At 42.7% G+C, this 15884-nt stretch overlaps 1 protein-coding gene across 1 annotated transcript in view; it reads left to right on the top strand.

Moving 5' to 3' along the window:
- The first annotated feature begins 1953 nt into the window (after positions 1-1953).
- The window catches only part of LOC136621018 (protein shisa-9-like), a 95474-nt gene continuing 81543 nt past the window's right edge, over positions 1954-15884 (top strand). The window contains exon 1 of the mRNA XM_066596192.1: positions 1954-2900. Within this exon, the coding sequence (XP_066452289.1) occupies positions 2392-2900 (509 nt within the window). The 5' untranslated portion in view covers positions 1954-2391. The remainder of the gene's footprint in view (positions 2901-15884) is intronic.

The raw sequence follows: 15884 nt of genomic DNA, 5'->3' as shown, positions 1-15884 counted from the left end.
AAGCAAATGGCGAAGCCAGCAGTAAAGCGTAGCTGGGTGCGTATGATTTAGCACTGTTCTTCACGCAGCTCACACGTCTCCACCGCCCGTAAGGACGGACAGAGGCTGGACAAATAGATTTGTTTTCAGTTTTTTCCCACCAACAGGCAGCACTGCGTATATTCAATGAACATGAGAAGTTTAATAACTGTGCTGTGTCCCTGCTTATGTGTCACAGAACGTGAGGGTAGCAGAGTTATTATAACTCTGGCAGAGCAGGTATTTTTTTTCCCAATTAAGGAAAGCAAATGGCGAAGCCAGCAGTAAAGCGTAGCTGGGTGCGTATGATTTAGCAATGTTTTTCACGCAGCTCACACGTCTCCACAGGCGTAAGGACGGACAGAGGCTGGACAAATAGATTTGTTTTCAGTTTTTTCCCACCAACAGGCAGCACTGCGTATATTCAATGAACATGAGAAGTTTAATAACTGTGCTGTGTCCCTGCTTATGTGTCACAGAACGTGAGGGTAGCAGAGTTATTATAACTCTGGCAGAGCAGGTATTTTTTTCCCAATTAAGGAAAGCAAATGGCGAAGCCAGCAGTAAAGCGTAGCTGGGTGCGTATGATTTAGCAATGTTTTTCACGCAGCTCACACGTCTCCACAGGCGTAAGGACGGACAGAGGCTGGACAAATAGATTTGTTTTCAGTTTTTTCCCACCAACAGGCAGCACTGCGTATATTCTATGAATAATAACTGTGTTGTGGCCCTGCCTATACAATTCTTTCCCTGCAGTATCAATGGAGGGTGGAATGCTCTGCAGAGGCGATTTTGAGAAGCCCAAAAAAAATGCAGCACAGCTAACAGCAGCCTGGACAGTACTGCACACAGATAAATATGGCCCTAGAAAGGACCGTTGAGGTTCTTGAAGGCTACACTCACTCCTAACACTCTCCCTGCCTATGCAGCACTTCTGTCCCTAATGCCAGGTGCAACGCTCTGCAGAGCCGATTTTGAGAAAAAAAAAAATCCCACTGCTAACAGCAGCCAACACACAGCTATCAGTGGCCCTAATAAGGACCTTTGGGGGGTCTTGAAGCCTACACTAACTACCAATTCTTTCCCTACAGCAGCTCCGGTATAAACAGCACTGTCCCTCATCTAACTCACACCGCATCTGAGGCGAGCCGCGGGAGGGGCCGACTTTTATATTAGGCGAACACCTGATCTCGCCAGCCACTCACAGCAGGGGGGTGGTATAGGGCTTAAACGTTGCAGGGGGAAGTTGTAATGCCTTCCCTGTCTTTCAATTGGCCAGAAAAGCACGCTAACGTCTCAGGGAAGGAAGTGAAAGTAACCAGAACACCGCATGGTGTTCGTTACGAATAACGAACATCCCGAACACCCTAATATTCGCACGAATATCAAGCTCGGACGAACGCGTTCGCTCATCTCTAGTCCCTATTCATCTTCACTCCTCTTCACTCTTATTTCTCTAATTACAACACTTGTACTATTTATTTATCTTGTTACTTTTTATATGTTGTTCTGGTGTGAAGTGAAGAGGTATGTAAACTCTTTGCAGGCCTGGATAAATCTAATACAGATTTCCCAGAATAGTAAGCAATGATGCTGGAGAAACATGAAGATACTGACTGGATTCATCATTGTGGTTCTGTGATGTCTCATGTCTTTTGTCAGACTGAATACGGCAGGTTTCACGTTTCTCTCTGCAGAAACTAAAAGCAATTTTGAAATCCTTGAAAAATTCCTTTAAAATAAAACAAAAACATGGAAGGAGGATACAAGAGGGTACAAGTGACACAGGCATTCACATGATATAATGTGTTGTTGTAATGTTCAGTGTGAACTACACTTAATATTTCCGGCTTGTCTTATTTGTCCTTGCTGTCACCACCTACCACCCTAGTTACTGGCTGGAAGCCAACATTGCACAGCAGAGCAAGGGGGCAGCCGAGACCCAGATAACAGTGTACACAGGATCTATCTGTGAGCATGGATGGATGAATAGCTCACTATCCATGAACATTTTGCTTGTCACTGCACAGACAGAATTCACTCCCAGACTCTTAAGGAGACTAAGGGCACCTGGAATTAAAAAAAGCAGGACAAATTAACCGAAGGGAGAAAATTATGACCTGGTAAAAGAATATGCTGCAAACGCCCTTCGCTGAAATCTTAGTCATTGGCCTTTGAGGAAGTTGGATGAATCGACCTGTCCTTGAAATTCTTGTAGTTCATGTTTCTTTGTGACCCCGTCCATCCCTGCCGGACAACGCGTGCATTATTAACCTGCTTCTGTGAATTAATCAGCCACTTTGTCGCAAGTGGCAGCACAGACAACTTTGTGCCTGTAGATAGCAAAAGGGTCTGTCAAGAAAGCCTCTTACAATGGAGTGTCTTGTGTGGCTCGGCACATTCTGGCTCATATTCCTACATCCCTGCTGGGTGCGAGCGAGGACCCCTAACACAAAGGCAGGTCTGGCTGAGGACCCAGTGCAAGGAACCCCTAAAGCTCCACTGCCTACAGGGTCACTTGCAGAGGCTGACAGGTGCAGAGGCTACTATGATGTGATGGGACAATGGGATCCACCATTTAATTGCAATGCAAGCAGTTATTTATATTGCTGTGGAACCTGTGGATACCGCTTCTGCTGTCAGTTCAAGCATGGAAGATTGGACCAAAGTATGTGCTCCAACTATGACACTCCAAACTGGGCAAACACTGGGAAACCACCTGCCCGAGGGGATGAGTCGGGTGATGACCCCAGCAAAGACAAAACTAACATGATTGTGTACATCATTTGTGGTGTGGCAGCCCTAATGGTACTCATAGGGATCTTCACTAAATTGGCTGTAGAGAAGACCCAGAGGCCCCCAACAGACATGAATGTATCTAGGTAAGGAAACTGTTAATTCCATATTTTTGCTATTATATGTTTACCTAAGTTGCTTAGGAGTGGAAACACACAGACTTTTGTAGTGTGACAGCTTTATTTGAATGCTAATGTGTAACTGTTAACTTCATGCTATTTTCTGTATTTGTGCACAGCATCCTAAAGCATTGGAGAAAGACTTAGCTGCAATCCATCGAAATACAGGGGGTTGTCTGAGAATCATATAAATTCAACTTTAAGGAGCTTCAATTGAAACAATGTCATACCATATTACATATAGATGTAGACATGACTTAAATAGATATAACTTTTTGGTTGCTCATTAGTTGCGGTGAAATTGCAGTACAGCTCACCAAAAGTTAACCTGTGACCCTAGTATTAAGCGGCTGGTTTTACACACTAGAATTTGTTGCACTGTTGTATGCCGTTTTTCGGCTGTGATACAATGAGGCATGTTTATTACTGGGTGTTACACTAGAATGTTGACCTTTTTTGGCAGAAATCAATTGTGATAAATGTACTAATAATTTTCACTGAAAGGAACAGTAGTTAAATTCTCACTCTACTTTTCAAAAGTGTCTAAAAAACAGGAGATGGTTTGAATGCTGTGAGATTTTTAGAAGAATTTGAGAATTGCGACTTTGCACAAAATTTCACAGCAGTAACTGTGTGGCATGCAAAGGGACTCCCCATCTCTAGACATATTTAAATAATCTACAAATTTACCAACATTGTGTTGATAAATTTGATGCATTTTTTATACTGGAGAAGGGGGAAAAAAAGCATGCCGAAAAGTGGCATCAATAATTCCCCTAAATGACAAATTCCCTCTACGGTATGTACAATTGTGTAGTTAAAGTTTGACTGTAGCAATTTTTGCATGTACAATAACTGTAAGTTGCAATCACTTATGGTTGCCTCTTAAGGCTAATTATTGCATTAATGGGCAAACAATATAGGGAAAAAATTGTGAAACAATCCCAGCGAAAACAGTAGAAAAAGGAATTGAGGACTGTGTCCCCCTTTTCTTTTTTGGAATGATGGATTGAAGTCTTTGAGTGAAGGGAAGAGATTTCTTATATATGGAAGGTGCAGCCAACCCCAAGTAACGCCAACTGGGTGGATGTTTATACAACAAATGCTAGAAAAGTTAGAAAATAGGGTATAATGCGCGACCTTCAGACATAGCTGATTACTCTAAATGTTGCCAAACTTCTATGTTTAGTTATAAAACCTGCATAAATATGTGTTTTGGGGTCATCAGACCTCTTCCTCAGTAGTGCTTGGGACACTATACATTTTGCAATAGCCATTATCAGAGTGGAAGGGAAAGCAAGAAGGAATACAATGTAAAAGTAATCATAAAAAAGATTGATTTGCATATAAGTTGATAGTTACAAGTTTAGAGATGAATGCGAAATTACAGGTAAGAGGAGCAAAACAAAAAGAAAACACTAATCTTGTTAAAAATATACAATTAATAAAAAATACATATTTGGCAGAAAATAAGCAAAAGACAGTTACATAAGTGCATGAGATTTTATATATATATATATATATATATATATATATATATATATATATATATAGCCTATAACTAAGTTAATTAGTTAATTAAAAAGGTAGGGGCTGTGAATCGGAGCAATTTATTCATTTATTCTTTGATTGTATGGCAGAGAGTTCGCTAGTTAAAAGATTTTTTATTATAACAATATGCTTAAGATATTGGAGCTGAAAATAAAAATAAAAACCTGAGGAACGAATGATACATGCAGAAATTGCAATTTTTTGGATAAAAATAAACATAGATTGCAATGTATGGTATCAATAAAAAATTGAATGACATGAAAGAATCATCAGGTTCATTGTAGCTGATTGGTTGCACTTCTTTTCTCATGCAATTATTAAGTCATGTATAATAGATACATACATGAGTAATAATTAATAAAAGCAAATCAATATAAGTGTGCAATTAACAAAGATTTGATGTGTATACATTTACGATAAATAATTATGGAGTTAAGGCCCATTTACACGTAACGATTATCGCTCAAATCGTTACCTGTAAACACGGGCATCGAGTAGTTTTCACTTGAAGGATGATTTCAAGGTGAACTTAAAATCCATTGCTCAGCTAGTAAGAGATAAGGTATCTCTCAATAGACTGCACGCCGTTATCTCCATGGCTGCCAGCAGATAACATTGTAATCCGCCAGCAGCCATGAAGAGAACAATGCAGCTGTGTGCACAGCTGGGTGTGTGATTAATCACAAACTGGGCTCTGCATACAGCTCCTGGAGATCCTTTTACATACAAATGAAGATGATAAAGTGTTTATGGCCATTAATGCTTTGTGCAAATAGATCGCCACATCTTTCAATCTTTTGAAATATTATCTTTGCGTGTAAATGGGCCTTTAGTTTATAAGTTAAATTGACCACTAATTAATGAGTATTCAGTCAGTGTGTTTGACTCTATTTAGATCGATTTGCATATGAATATATGAGGCTTGAGAGAGACAAAAATTGAATACCTTTTATGTGAGGAATTGCAATCCTTCCTTAGGTTTTTTGTTTTTAATTTTCACCCTTGTAACTTTTTATACATTTAACACTATCCAGAAATGCTTGATTGATTCTATGTTTATCAAACATGACTTGGTACAAGAGACCAAATATTCACTTGTCTCTGAGGCCGTAGTCAGGTCATAGTCAGGCGGTCATATGCATATTGAGGAACTAGGGTGCAGCTAACATGGGGCAACACATAGCCTGCAACACCTGCCCACGTGCTGTCTGATATTCACTGACTACGCACACTGCATTTTTCAGTCTCATCTATGAAAATGAATGAGAATAAGACCAGTAATTTTTTTATAAGGACCATTGTTCTGTGGGTAAGAACTGCAGTGTGAATGAGATCACATGTAGTATTCTTTTATCAAGTTGATAAAAATGAATACTGGTCAGCGTAGTCCATCAGTGACATTACTATGCTTATGGCGGGGGGTTGTAACTAATTTCACTTGCTATGTGAGTTTTAATAGAAATCAATATAGCTGGCAGCCTGGGGCGTAACTGCATGTGAGTATCACCAAATGCAGCAGTATTTTGTATGCTGTAAGACTCATGAACAGTTAAATCTCTGGTATCACACTTTAAAGCAAAGTAGATCATATTCTGAAGCTTCCTTCACGGACATTTTGGCTGTTTTTTAGGGCTTGTAAAAAAAACCACCATGGGATGTGGCCACAAATCTTTGCAATGCATTTTTTTCATATAGAGAAGCATAAAGAAAAACATCTGAAAAGTGTCAAATCTACATCTGGCTGTGTTTACAAAAAAAAACAAGGACCCAAAAAATGAAAACGAGTGAAAAAGTCACAAGCAAGTTGAAAAAATCCCTATTGACTTCCAGCTAATATCCGCCCATGTGTTTTCTTTTTTAGCAAAATGTTCATTGTTTATGACATGCTGGCACGAGCATAATTTCATTGCGTATTATGCACATCGTTCATTTTATGTAAGCATAAAAATCATATTTTGCTCATTTACACACCATTGCTTGTACACAGCGATCATCTAGTCGTTCACATTCACGGGTACAGAAAAGTTATCAAAATTAGGGTTATTTGGTTTAGAAAATACACAGCTGAAAAGCGACCTAATAGCTATGCATAAATATGTCAGGGTCAATACACAAATCTCTCCCATCATCTATATATACCCAGGACTGTAACAAGGGGGAGCTCTAATAACTATGTATAGATATATCAGGGGTCAGTACAGAGATCTCTCCCATCATGTATTATAGCCAGGACTGTAACAAGGGGGAGCTCTAATAACTATGTATAGATATATCAGGGGTCAGTACAGAGATCTCTCTCATCATCTATTTATACCCAGAACTGTAGCAAGGGGAGCTCTAATAACTACGTATAATATAACTGCTGTCAGTACAGAGATATGTCCCATCATCTAGTTATACGCAGGACTGTAACAAGGGGGAACTTTAATAACTATGTATAATATAAATGTGGTCAGCACAGAGATCTCTCCCATTATCTATTACACCCAGGACTGTAACAAGGGACCGTTCTAATAACCATGTATAACGATGTTAGGGGTCAATATACTGATCTCTCCCATTATTTATTTATACTCAGGACTGTAACGAGGGGAAGCTCTAATAACTATGTATAGATCTATCAGGGGTCAGTACAGAGATCTCTCCCATCATCTATTTTTCCCTAGGACTGTAGCAAGGGGAGCTCTAATAACTATGTATAATATAACTGCAGTCAGTACAGAGATCTCTCCCATCATCTAGTTATACCCAAGACTGTAACAAGGGGGCGGTCTAATAACTATGTATAAATATATCAGGGGTCAGTACAGAGATCTCTCCCATCATCTATTTATACCCAGGACAAGTTGGCGCTCTAATAACTATAAATAGACATATAGTTATTAGGGGTCAGTAGATCATCTATTATATGCAGGACTGTGACTGTAACCAGGGGACGCCCTGTACGTCTAGAGGAAGGAAAGTTTCTACACAGACATAGAAGGGGGTTATTTACTGTAAGAGCAGTGAGACTATGGAACTCTCTGCCTGAGGAAGAGGGGCCTGGATGACTTTCTTGAGTGTAGCAATGTTACATGTTCTATTCACTGAGTACTTCAGAACAGTTGGTGAATCAGAGATTATTCTGATTGCCATATTGGAAATTTTCTTTTCCCTAAAATAAGGAAAATTGGCTTGTACCTCATTGGCGGTTTTCACCTTCCTCTAGATAAACCTTGCAGCATAATAGGCTAAACTGGATTTACACCAGACTTTTTTCAGCCTGTTACTAAGATTTTGTTCTTGTATTTTAATGTCTATTGAGGTGACATGTTGGTCGGTCTCCTTGGCTTTTGAATTATTGTGTTTTATAGCCAAGACCAATTTGCAGCTAAATCACGTGTTTTCTTGCCCACTCACACGGCCCGGTGCGGTATATACATGCCACAGCCCAAAATTCCATCGTCCAGGGGGAGAAAGTTTAGCGATGCTAAGCTGTCTCCCGCTCAATCCCCCTCCTTTTCCGGCTGATTGAGGCAATAGAAGTTCCAATAGAAGCCTATGGGACATGCTGGCATAGGGAGGGGTAGGGAGTTCAACCCTGCTGATGTCCCTCCCTCACTCTTTAGCGGCAGCTTTTATAGGCTTCTATCGGAGCTACCAGCTGATCGCGGCCAAAAGGTAGGGGAAGACCCATCTGTTCCGGGCCGCGTGTAAAAGCAGCCGTCCGGAATCTGCAGCATATGTGATATCTTTTTCAGCCAGCCAATTTTACACACCAGAAAAACACCCAATTAACAAATGCATTGGAATCCAATGTTTCAGATTGCCGCGATTTTCAGATGATATTTTATTGCGGCAAAATAGCCGTGATAAAATATTTGTGCGAATAAGGCCTTGGGACTCTTTCACGTGACCCTATGTGTTTTTACATTTGCCCGTACGCACCGTAAAATTGCATTAATGAATAGCTGAGTGTTTTCTGCCATTCACACGGGCTGCTGCTGCGTAACAGCAAAAAAAAATGCAGAAGCACGGAAAACCTTTTATCACTGTAAAATGCTCAGAATGACCAATAATGCTTAAATCGGGCCAGCTATGTTATTTTCCAAGCGTTGTACTTCGAGTAACTCCCTCCCCCCCCCCCTTTTTCTAGCTTCCATTGAAGTCGATGGGAGCTTCCTGCGTATCTTGGCAAAAGATGGGACAGGAACAGGATCCATCTTTTGATGCGCCCAAAAATCGTTCCTTTGAATGAATACATTGGAATCCAACGCATCGGATCGTCGTGATTTGTGGGGCGATTTTTTTAACTTGGCTAAATACCAGTATAAATATGGCTGTGTAAAAAAGGCCTTATACAGCTTTTTTCATGTTTTGACATTTTTGCACATTAGAAACACTTTTTTTAAAGGGCCACTCCAGTGAAGACACATTTTTTACATATCTACTCCCCTCACTTGAGTGCCTGTTACTTTTTGGGGTCTCCTCTGTGTATTTCAGACACTTTCCTGCAGTGCAGCCCATTGCGTGATGCTTATCAGGCACCATTCTTGAGAGTGAGGATTTTTACTTTCTTTCACATCAATCCCATGATGCATCAGCATAGCATTAGCTGAGGCTATACCATTCTGCCTGCTGGGGGAACAATTAAATTAGCGTTACATTCTGTATTCAGTTATGTAACCTACAGCCCATATGTATTTAGTCAGAATGATCAACTGCAAAGTTCTTTATCTGTGTGGCAGGAGCTGTGTGACTATCATCAGTAACTGTCACAGGAGTCTCCTGCAAGGCCTGTGATGCAGCATTGTAAAAAGGCACATGCCTCAGAATAAGGCATTTAATGACTGCTGTATAAGGCTGCATTCACACGAACGTATATCGGCTCGGTTTTCACGCCAAGCCGATATACGTCGTCCTCATCTGCAGGGGGGGGAGGATGGAAGAGCCAGGAGCAGGACCTGAGCTCTCGCCCCCTCTCTGCCTCCTCTCCGCCCCTCTGCACTATTTGCAATGAAAGGAGGTGGGACGGGGCGGGGCTAGGTTCCCACGAATTAGCCCCACCCCCGCCCCACCTCTTCCCATTGCAAATAGTGCACACGGGCAGGTTGGACCCCGCTTGCGGAATTCCTGCAGCGGAGTTCGACCCGGTGACTGGCCGGTGACCCCAGCTTACCTCTCTGCCAGTTTTCTCCTCTGCTTAGAATGTGCCGTCTGGAGCACCGGCGCACATGCGCAGTACAGAGGACGCGGCTGCCACAACCATTCTGCTATGATGATTGCAAAATGGCCGCGGGACGGACAGCTCCCATTGACTTCAAAGGAAGCCGGCCGTGCGTAGCCCACACAAAAACGATTTCCACTTGTGGGCAGGAAATCACGTATTATCATAGCATACTATAGTCTGGAATTGCTGCAGAATCCAGAGGTGGAATCCCGCTCCGGATATTGCAATGCAAATCCGCCCATGTGCAGGAGGCCTAAGACTATGGAATTCTCTGCCTGAGGACATAGTGATGGGGAACTTACTCCCCATCACCATGCCCTTTAGGCAGAGAGGAACTTACCTTTCACATAGGACAACATTGTTCTATAACATGCAGCAGAATTTGCATCTGTGGAAATCCGCACCAAAATCCACATGTATACATGCAGAATTTGATGGAGAGTTGCAAGCAAAATTAAGCCATTCCCAATTCTGCGTTAGTCATGTGGATTTCAGTGCAGAATTTTCTGTGCAACAGCTTGAGAAAGACCCATGCATAGGGTCGATATGTAGCTGCTTCTTGCCTCACCTGTGATGTTATACTCTGAATAAAGAAGCAATCTTTTAACGGATGCTGCCTGGATGACTTCTATTTCCTCATCTCTTTTCCTAACAGCAAATTTTGCATCTTGTTGAACCAAGTGACAGGTCCGTAAGGATTTAAGAGGGGCCTGGATATCTTTCTTGAGTGCAACAATATTACCAGTTATAGTCACTGATTTCTTCAGAAGGCTTGATGATCCGGGAATTATATTGACTGACGGATTTAAAGTCTGTAAGGAATTTTGTTCCCTAAAATCTAGGCCTGTATCTTATGGGGATTTTGCCTTTCTCTAGCTAAACATTGCCCAACATTAGGCTGAACTGGATGGGCATGTGTTTTTTCAGCTTTGTATACTGTTTTACTATGTGCAATACTATGCTACTTAAAGGGGCATTCCTATCTCAGCTTTTCATACCTGGAATGGGAAACCACTGCAATGACAACTGGCCAACTTGCCAGAACATACGGAAGAGCCGAGCGCTAAGCACACCACTGTTTACGTAGCTCTTATTGAAGTGGTCTTGATGTGGTTGCAGTGAATAGTGGTAAAACCATCTGCAGCTTTCCTTTCCCACACTTTAGCAGCCTCTGTGTTGCCTCACAGGTACCAGTGTACTGTCTCTCTCCCGTGGCACAGCAGCTCCCTGAGCTGCTCATACAAATCCTGGCTCTCTTATGTAGCACAGTTCCTGGCTTCTCTGTAGGGTTTCTGTACATCCACACCCCTTTTGACACCATTACAATTCCTTATATATCACTCAAGAAGACACCGAGAAGACTTAGGACTTCAGAGAGAGGGATTCCCTGCTCTGGGTCGTCCTGAGGGATGACTTCATCCAGCGGTTGAGGTCTGGCACAGCCATGGGGCTACTCCTGTGACTAGCTCAGACTATAAGAGGGAAAGCAAACAATGCTCTTTCCTTACTTTCAGTCACCTACATACTAGTACATCCTCTTTGAATTCTATGTTTTTATGTATCAGGACATAATAAATCACAGACGCAATAATCCAGTGCTTACTTGTTACTTTTTATCTCATGATTTTCAAGGCTGACATACAAAAGATTTTTTTCACTATAAAGTGCTTTTAGTCCACAATTCATGAGCACCAAGCCAGGGTAGTGATGAGACAAGGGAGCCGAGTTTGGAGGCACGTTGGCAATAGCAGCAACATTTCCTCCTCCTTTCTCAGGCAGCGTGATTCACCACCATTTATACAATAATCACATCCTATCTCTTAAAAACAATTAAGGCCTTCCTTACATATGCGTTGCAGTAAGCGCCACGATTTAAATCACGGCGCCTTGCCACGTTTCACTTTAATTTTCAGCCACAGCGGACGCCAGCTTTTAGCACTCCTCATTAATGAAGAGCACTAAAAGCTCAAAAATAGAACAGACTCCGCTCGAAATCATGGTGCTGAAAAGTGCTGCAATAGAGTGGCTGTCTGATCAGTTCAATTGAAAACAATGGGAGCGTTGTTCACGATGCTGAAATTGTGGTAAAAAGCGCCTGTGTGTGGGAGGCCTAAGACACAAATATGAATAAATACAAATTCAGAAATGTAAGAATGACTTTATCATGAATAGTGCAGTAGTGGAAATAATCTTCAGAATACGACAATTAAAGAATTGATTAAGCTCATAAAATAACACAAACGTTGCAGATTTCATTTAACCCTTTTGGGGCCAGTAGATCTAAATGAAAAATCCAAAAAGTTTATTTTTTTTAGCAGCATCATCATTTCCTGTAATTTCATTGATTTCCTCCTGCTTAGCAGCCTCTGAGAATATAATAGAGAATCGATGCTCATTCATTCCAACTTTTACTGATCAACTAGTCTGTCCAATGTACTTGCCTTGCCGCATGGACATGCTAGCATATAAACAACTCCCTGGCTATTGCAAATGAACTAACCTTTTACATTAATCTTAGTACCATTAAGGCCCTGTGACACGGGTGGAATTTTCGCAAGTCGCAGTAAATTCCACACCAAAATCCACAGGGTTGACTATCAAGTAACAAGCTTTGGATTATGATGTTTGTGATTTATTACAATGTTTCTCAACTCCAGTTCTCACAGACCCTCTCTGAATAGGTTAATGTTCTGTACAAATAACCCGGACGGTAGGAGCTGTGTTTATAGTTTTTTTTTAGTGTTCCTAAAGGTGAATTGGAGTAGAACACTGTAATGTTCCTTCTCCAGATATTACACTCGAGGGTAGGCTTATTTTAAGTAGGGTGGAACTGTAGTGGCCTGAAGTCTTCTATTTCTGGCCCCTCCATAATTGTCATACATGTCATGTCTTTGGTGTGGATGCACTGTGCAAAGTTTCTTGTCTTCTGTTATGTGTATTATACAGCTGCAGCATGCCAGACGCTAATGCCTGAAAGTGGCTGGGATATGTCTGGAAAAGTATCAATTTATGTCCTGTCACGTGGTATGTTAGACCCTATAAATGTGAGTGCCTGAGAGTGGGAAGATGTCCTCTGTTATCTTCTGCGGTTGAGTGTGGAGTGGACTGCCGTCTAAACATGGGGGTACCTTCAACTGGTATTATTGTATCTTGACGCCACCAGGAAGTACTAGTGGAGTCAAGAGTGATGGGTGGTGACGCCCCCTGAATGTGATAGGCTGCTGAGATGCCTCACCTCCAGGTCCTGGCAGGTTAGTATAATGCTGACACTGGCCCCCTGCAATCGGAGATATGTCCCCCTTCAAGCTGTTGCCGATCACTTGCAGCGCTCCTCCAATCCTAGGAGCATGCTCATGGATCCACAGGCAGCGGAGGAGATTCTGAAAGCTGTGAGCGTTGGTGCCGCCGGTGCCGGCACAACATGCACACCCAGTGGCGGCAGGAGAGGCTGAGCATTCCCTTGCAGGGGACATGATTCTGAAAGCTGTGAGGGTTGGTGGTGGCGGCGCCAGCCCGACATGCACACCCAGCACTGGCAGGAGAGGCTGAGTGCTCCCTAATCACCTGTAGTGCAACGGTAATGGTCAGAGCAGCAGCGCCGGGGGCAGGAGACAATGGAGCACTGAGACAGCGGAGGCAGAGCCTCAGTGCAGGGGGTCTTGGTGCAGCACGGAGGTGCCGTCTAACACTTGCTCAGGGGCAATGGTAGGGGGACGGGGTAAACTCCTAGCAGCAGCGTCTGTATAGATTGTTGCCAGGGCTGCACGGTTAGGGGTTCGTGTTAATGTTAGGCTTACATTATTCCCTGCAAATACTTCCATTTTACCCCTGTAACATGGAAGTATTAACAGCGCATAATGTTAGATTTACATGAACATGAAACCCTAACCGTGCAACTCAGGCACCAATCTATACAGAGGCTGCTAGGACCTTTGAGACGTTAGCTAATGGGGAGCTAAGGATTGGAACAGGGGCGTTCCTGCATCCAACACCTGTCAAGCCCCTAGCTTCCTGGTGGCGTCAAGATACAATAATACCCCTTCAACCCTCATGTGGTAAAGTGATGAAGGAAGAGGAGAAGTATCCTAAGGCCTTTTATTCCAAATACCACCTCTAGGGAGCAACTGAAGTGAAGAGTCCACTGTGCAGAGCTGCCTGCAAATACTGAGTGAGTGTCTGTGGAGTGTTCAACCCCCATCCTCCTCTAGAGTGTTCCCTTTCCAGGAGCAATAGCTTACAGATAACGTGGACTGTAGGACCAGTGTCATTCAGTGTCTCCTCCCTTCTTCCAGTAAAGTTCATCGGTCATTGCCCTTTCCCAGTGACTGAGTTATCAAGTTTCAACTCTGTGTGTGTGGACTTTCTTCATTTATCCGCCGGGTACAAACTACGGTGAGAAGGAACAGTGGTGTCATGCGCGACAAATCTAAAGTCCACTACACATATACAGATAGCCGCTGTCCCAGCATTGCCTGGAAGAGGCCTAGGAGTACTTGGGCCGAGGTTGCGTGTGTCCCTCCAGGGAGAAGTCTGGTAGAGCCACCATGACAAGTGCCAACTCTACCCCGCCAGCTCCTCAGTGTGGGCCTCATGTCTTGGAGGCCACTGGGATGCTGCAAAATACTGAGGAAATCCTGAAAACATGACCTGTTGGGGGTCCATGGGGACTGGAGTTGAGAAACACTGATTTATTATATGCATACAAGTGATTGCGAGATTCATTGTACATGATACCTATGAGCAAGCCAGAGTAGTACACACTTTGGAATTTGACAGTGTTTTTACGTATCAGTGCATAATTTGAAAAAATCGGGTACTTAGAAGGTCTTAAAATTAGGTAAATGCAACTTCAGATAACCAACACATGAGAAATTATACTGTATCATTGTTTAACATAAACTAGGCCACCATGTAGAAGCAGTGTGGGAAAAATTAAGAACACACCAGGAATTAATAGCTCGGTGAACCAACTTTAGCAGCATTAATAATCTGAAACAATCATTTTCTGTATGGCCCTCTCTTCTTTACATTGTTTCAGTTCATTGAGGGTTGTGAGCATTCATTTATGCACAGCTCTCTTAAGGTCCCATCAAAGCATTTCAGTTGGGTTGAGATCTGGACTTCAAACACAAAGAGATGGACAGTACACACTGAGGATCCTTATTGTAAAATTCCAGTTAGATTTATTGAACAATTCTAGATATCTACAAACAAAGGGCCAAAGAGCCCTTTATCAAGCTGCATCAAAACACATAACAGGATCATATGTAGAATACATATGTAGTGAGTTTCCGCTGATCACGGCTTAGCAATAGCTCACTCACCTGCCTCGTGGGCGACCTCCATCTTGCCAACAAAGAGTACACCCTTCTCAGAGACTCTTCCTTATCCCCAGCAGAAATGCAGTTCCTGCAGCCTGGTCATGGGCTATGTGTTGCCCTGAAGCGTAGCCATGTGAAGCCAATATGAACCACCTTGGGGAAACTGACAGTGGAGTAGAGGCCTTGTGTGACCTGAGCCTGTTGCTGGAAATCCATACTCGCCAGCAGTTGATTATCTCTGTCTCACCAAGAGAACGCGAAAAGAATGTGGAAAAAAACTGGTGTGGGGGCACAACCCTCTAAGCTACTAGAAGATAAAAGATCCAATATGTGATAGTGAAGGCACTTCTTTTTTATTATTTCACAAGATAAAAACCAGCAATTGAAAACACTGAAGCACTTCTTTCTCCCCCCCCTGCCACATACAAGACCTCTGGCACACCCAAAACACCTTTGGGATTGTGCCACCCCCAAGCATCCTGTTGTGTCGAATCTAGCCGAACTGACGAAGGGTCTCGTCCCTGAAACGCGTTTTCAATTGCTCGTTTTTATCCACCCTGGTGGAGCGTCATCTGGTTGGCAGGCCCTCCATCATTGGAAACACTTTGTACTCCAGAAATATTCCACCACCTTCACTGGGTCTTGCTCCACCCTCCTTTTTCATCTCTTTTACTCACCAAGAGAACTGCAGAGCCAGGTACCCTCCTGCCCTGCTGCCTTCCACTTCATTGAGAATATTAGTGCTTGCCTGCATCTGAAGGGTGTAAGTGAGGACATTCTTGGGGAACAATAAACAGACACAGGGAAATTGTATGAGTATTCCCTTGTAAAATAGTGAAAAAAGAAATAGTACTGTTTTGCATTGCTTAA

The sequence above is a fragment of the Eleutherodactylus coqui genome, chromosome 3, assembly GCF_035609145.1.
Source record: "Eleutherodactylus coqui strain aEleCoq1 chromosome 3, aEleCoq1.hap1, whole genome shotgun sequence".
Classification (NCBI taxonomy): domain Eukaryota; kingdom Metazoa; phylum Chordata; class Amphibia; order Anura; family Eleutherodactylidae; genus Eleutherodactylus; species Eleutherodactylus coqui.
Note: the sequence above shows the minus strand (reverse complement) of the source record. Positions and strands in the feature narration are given on the sequence as shown.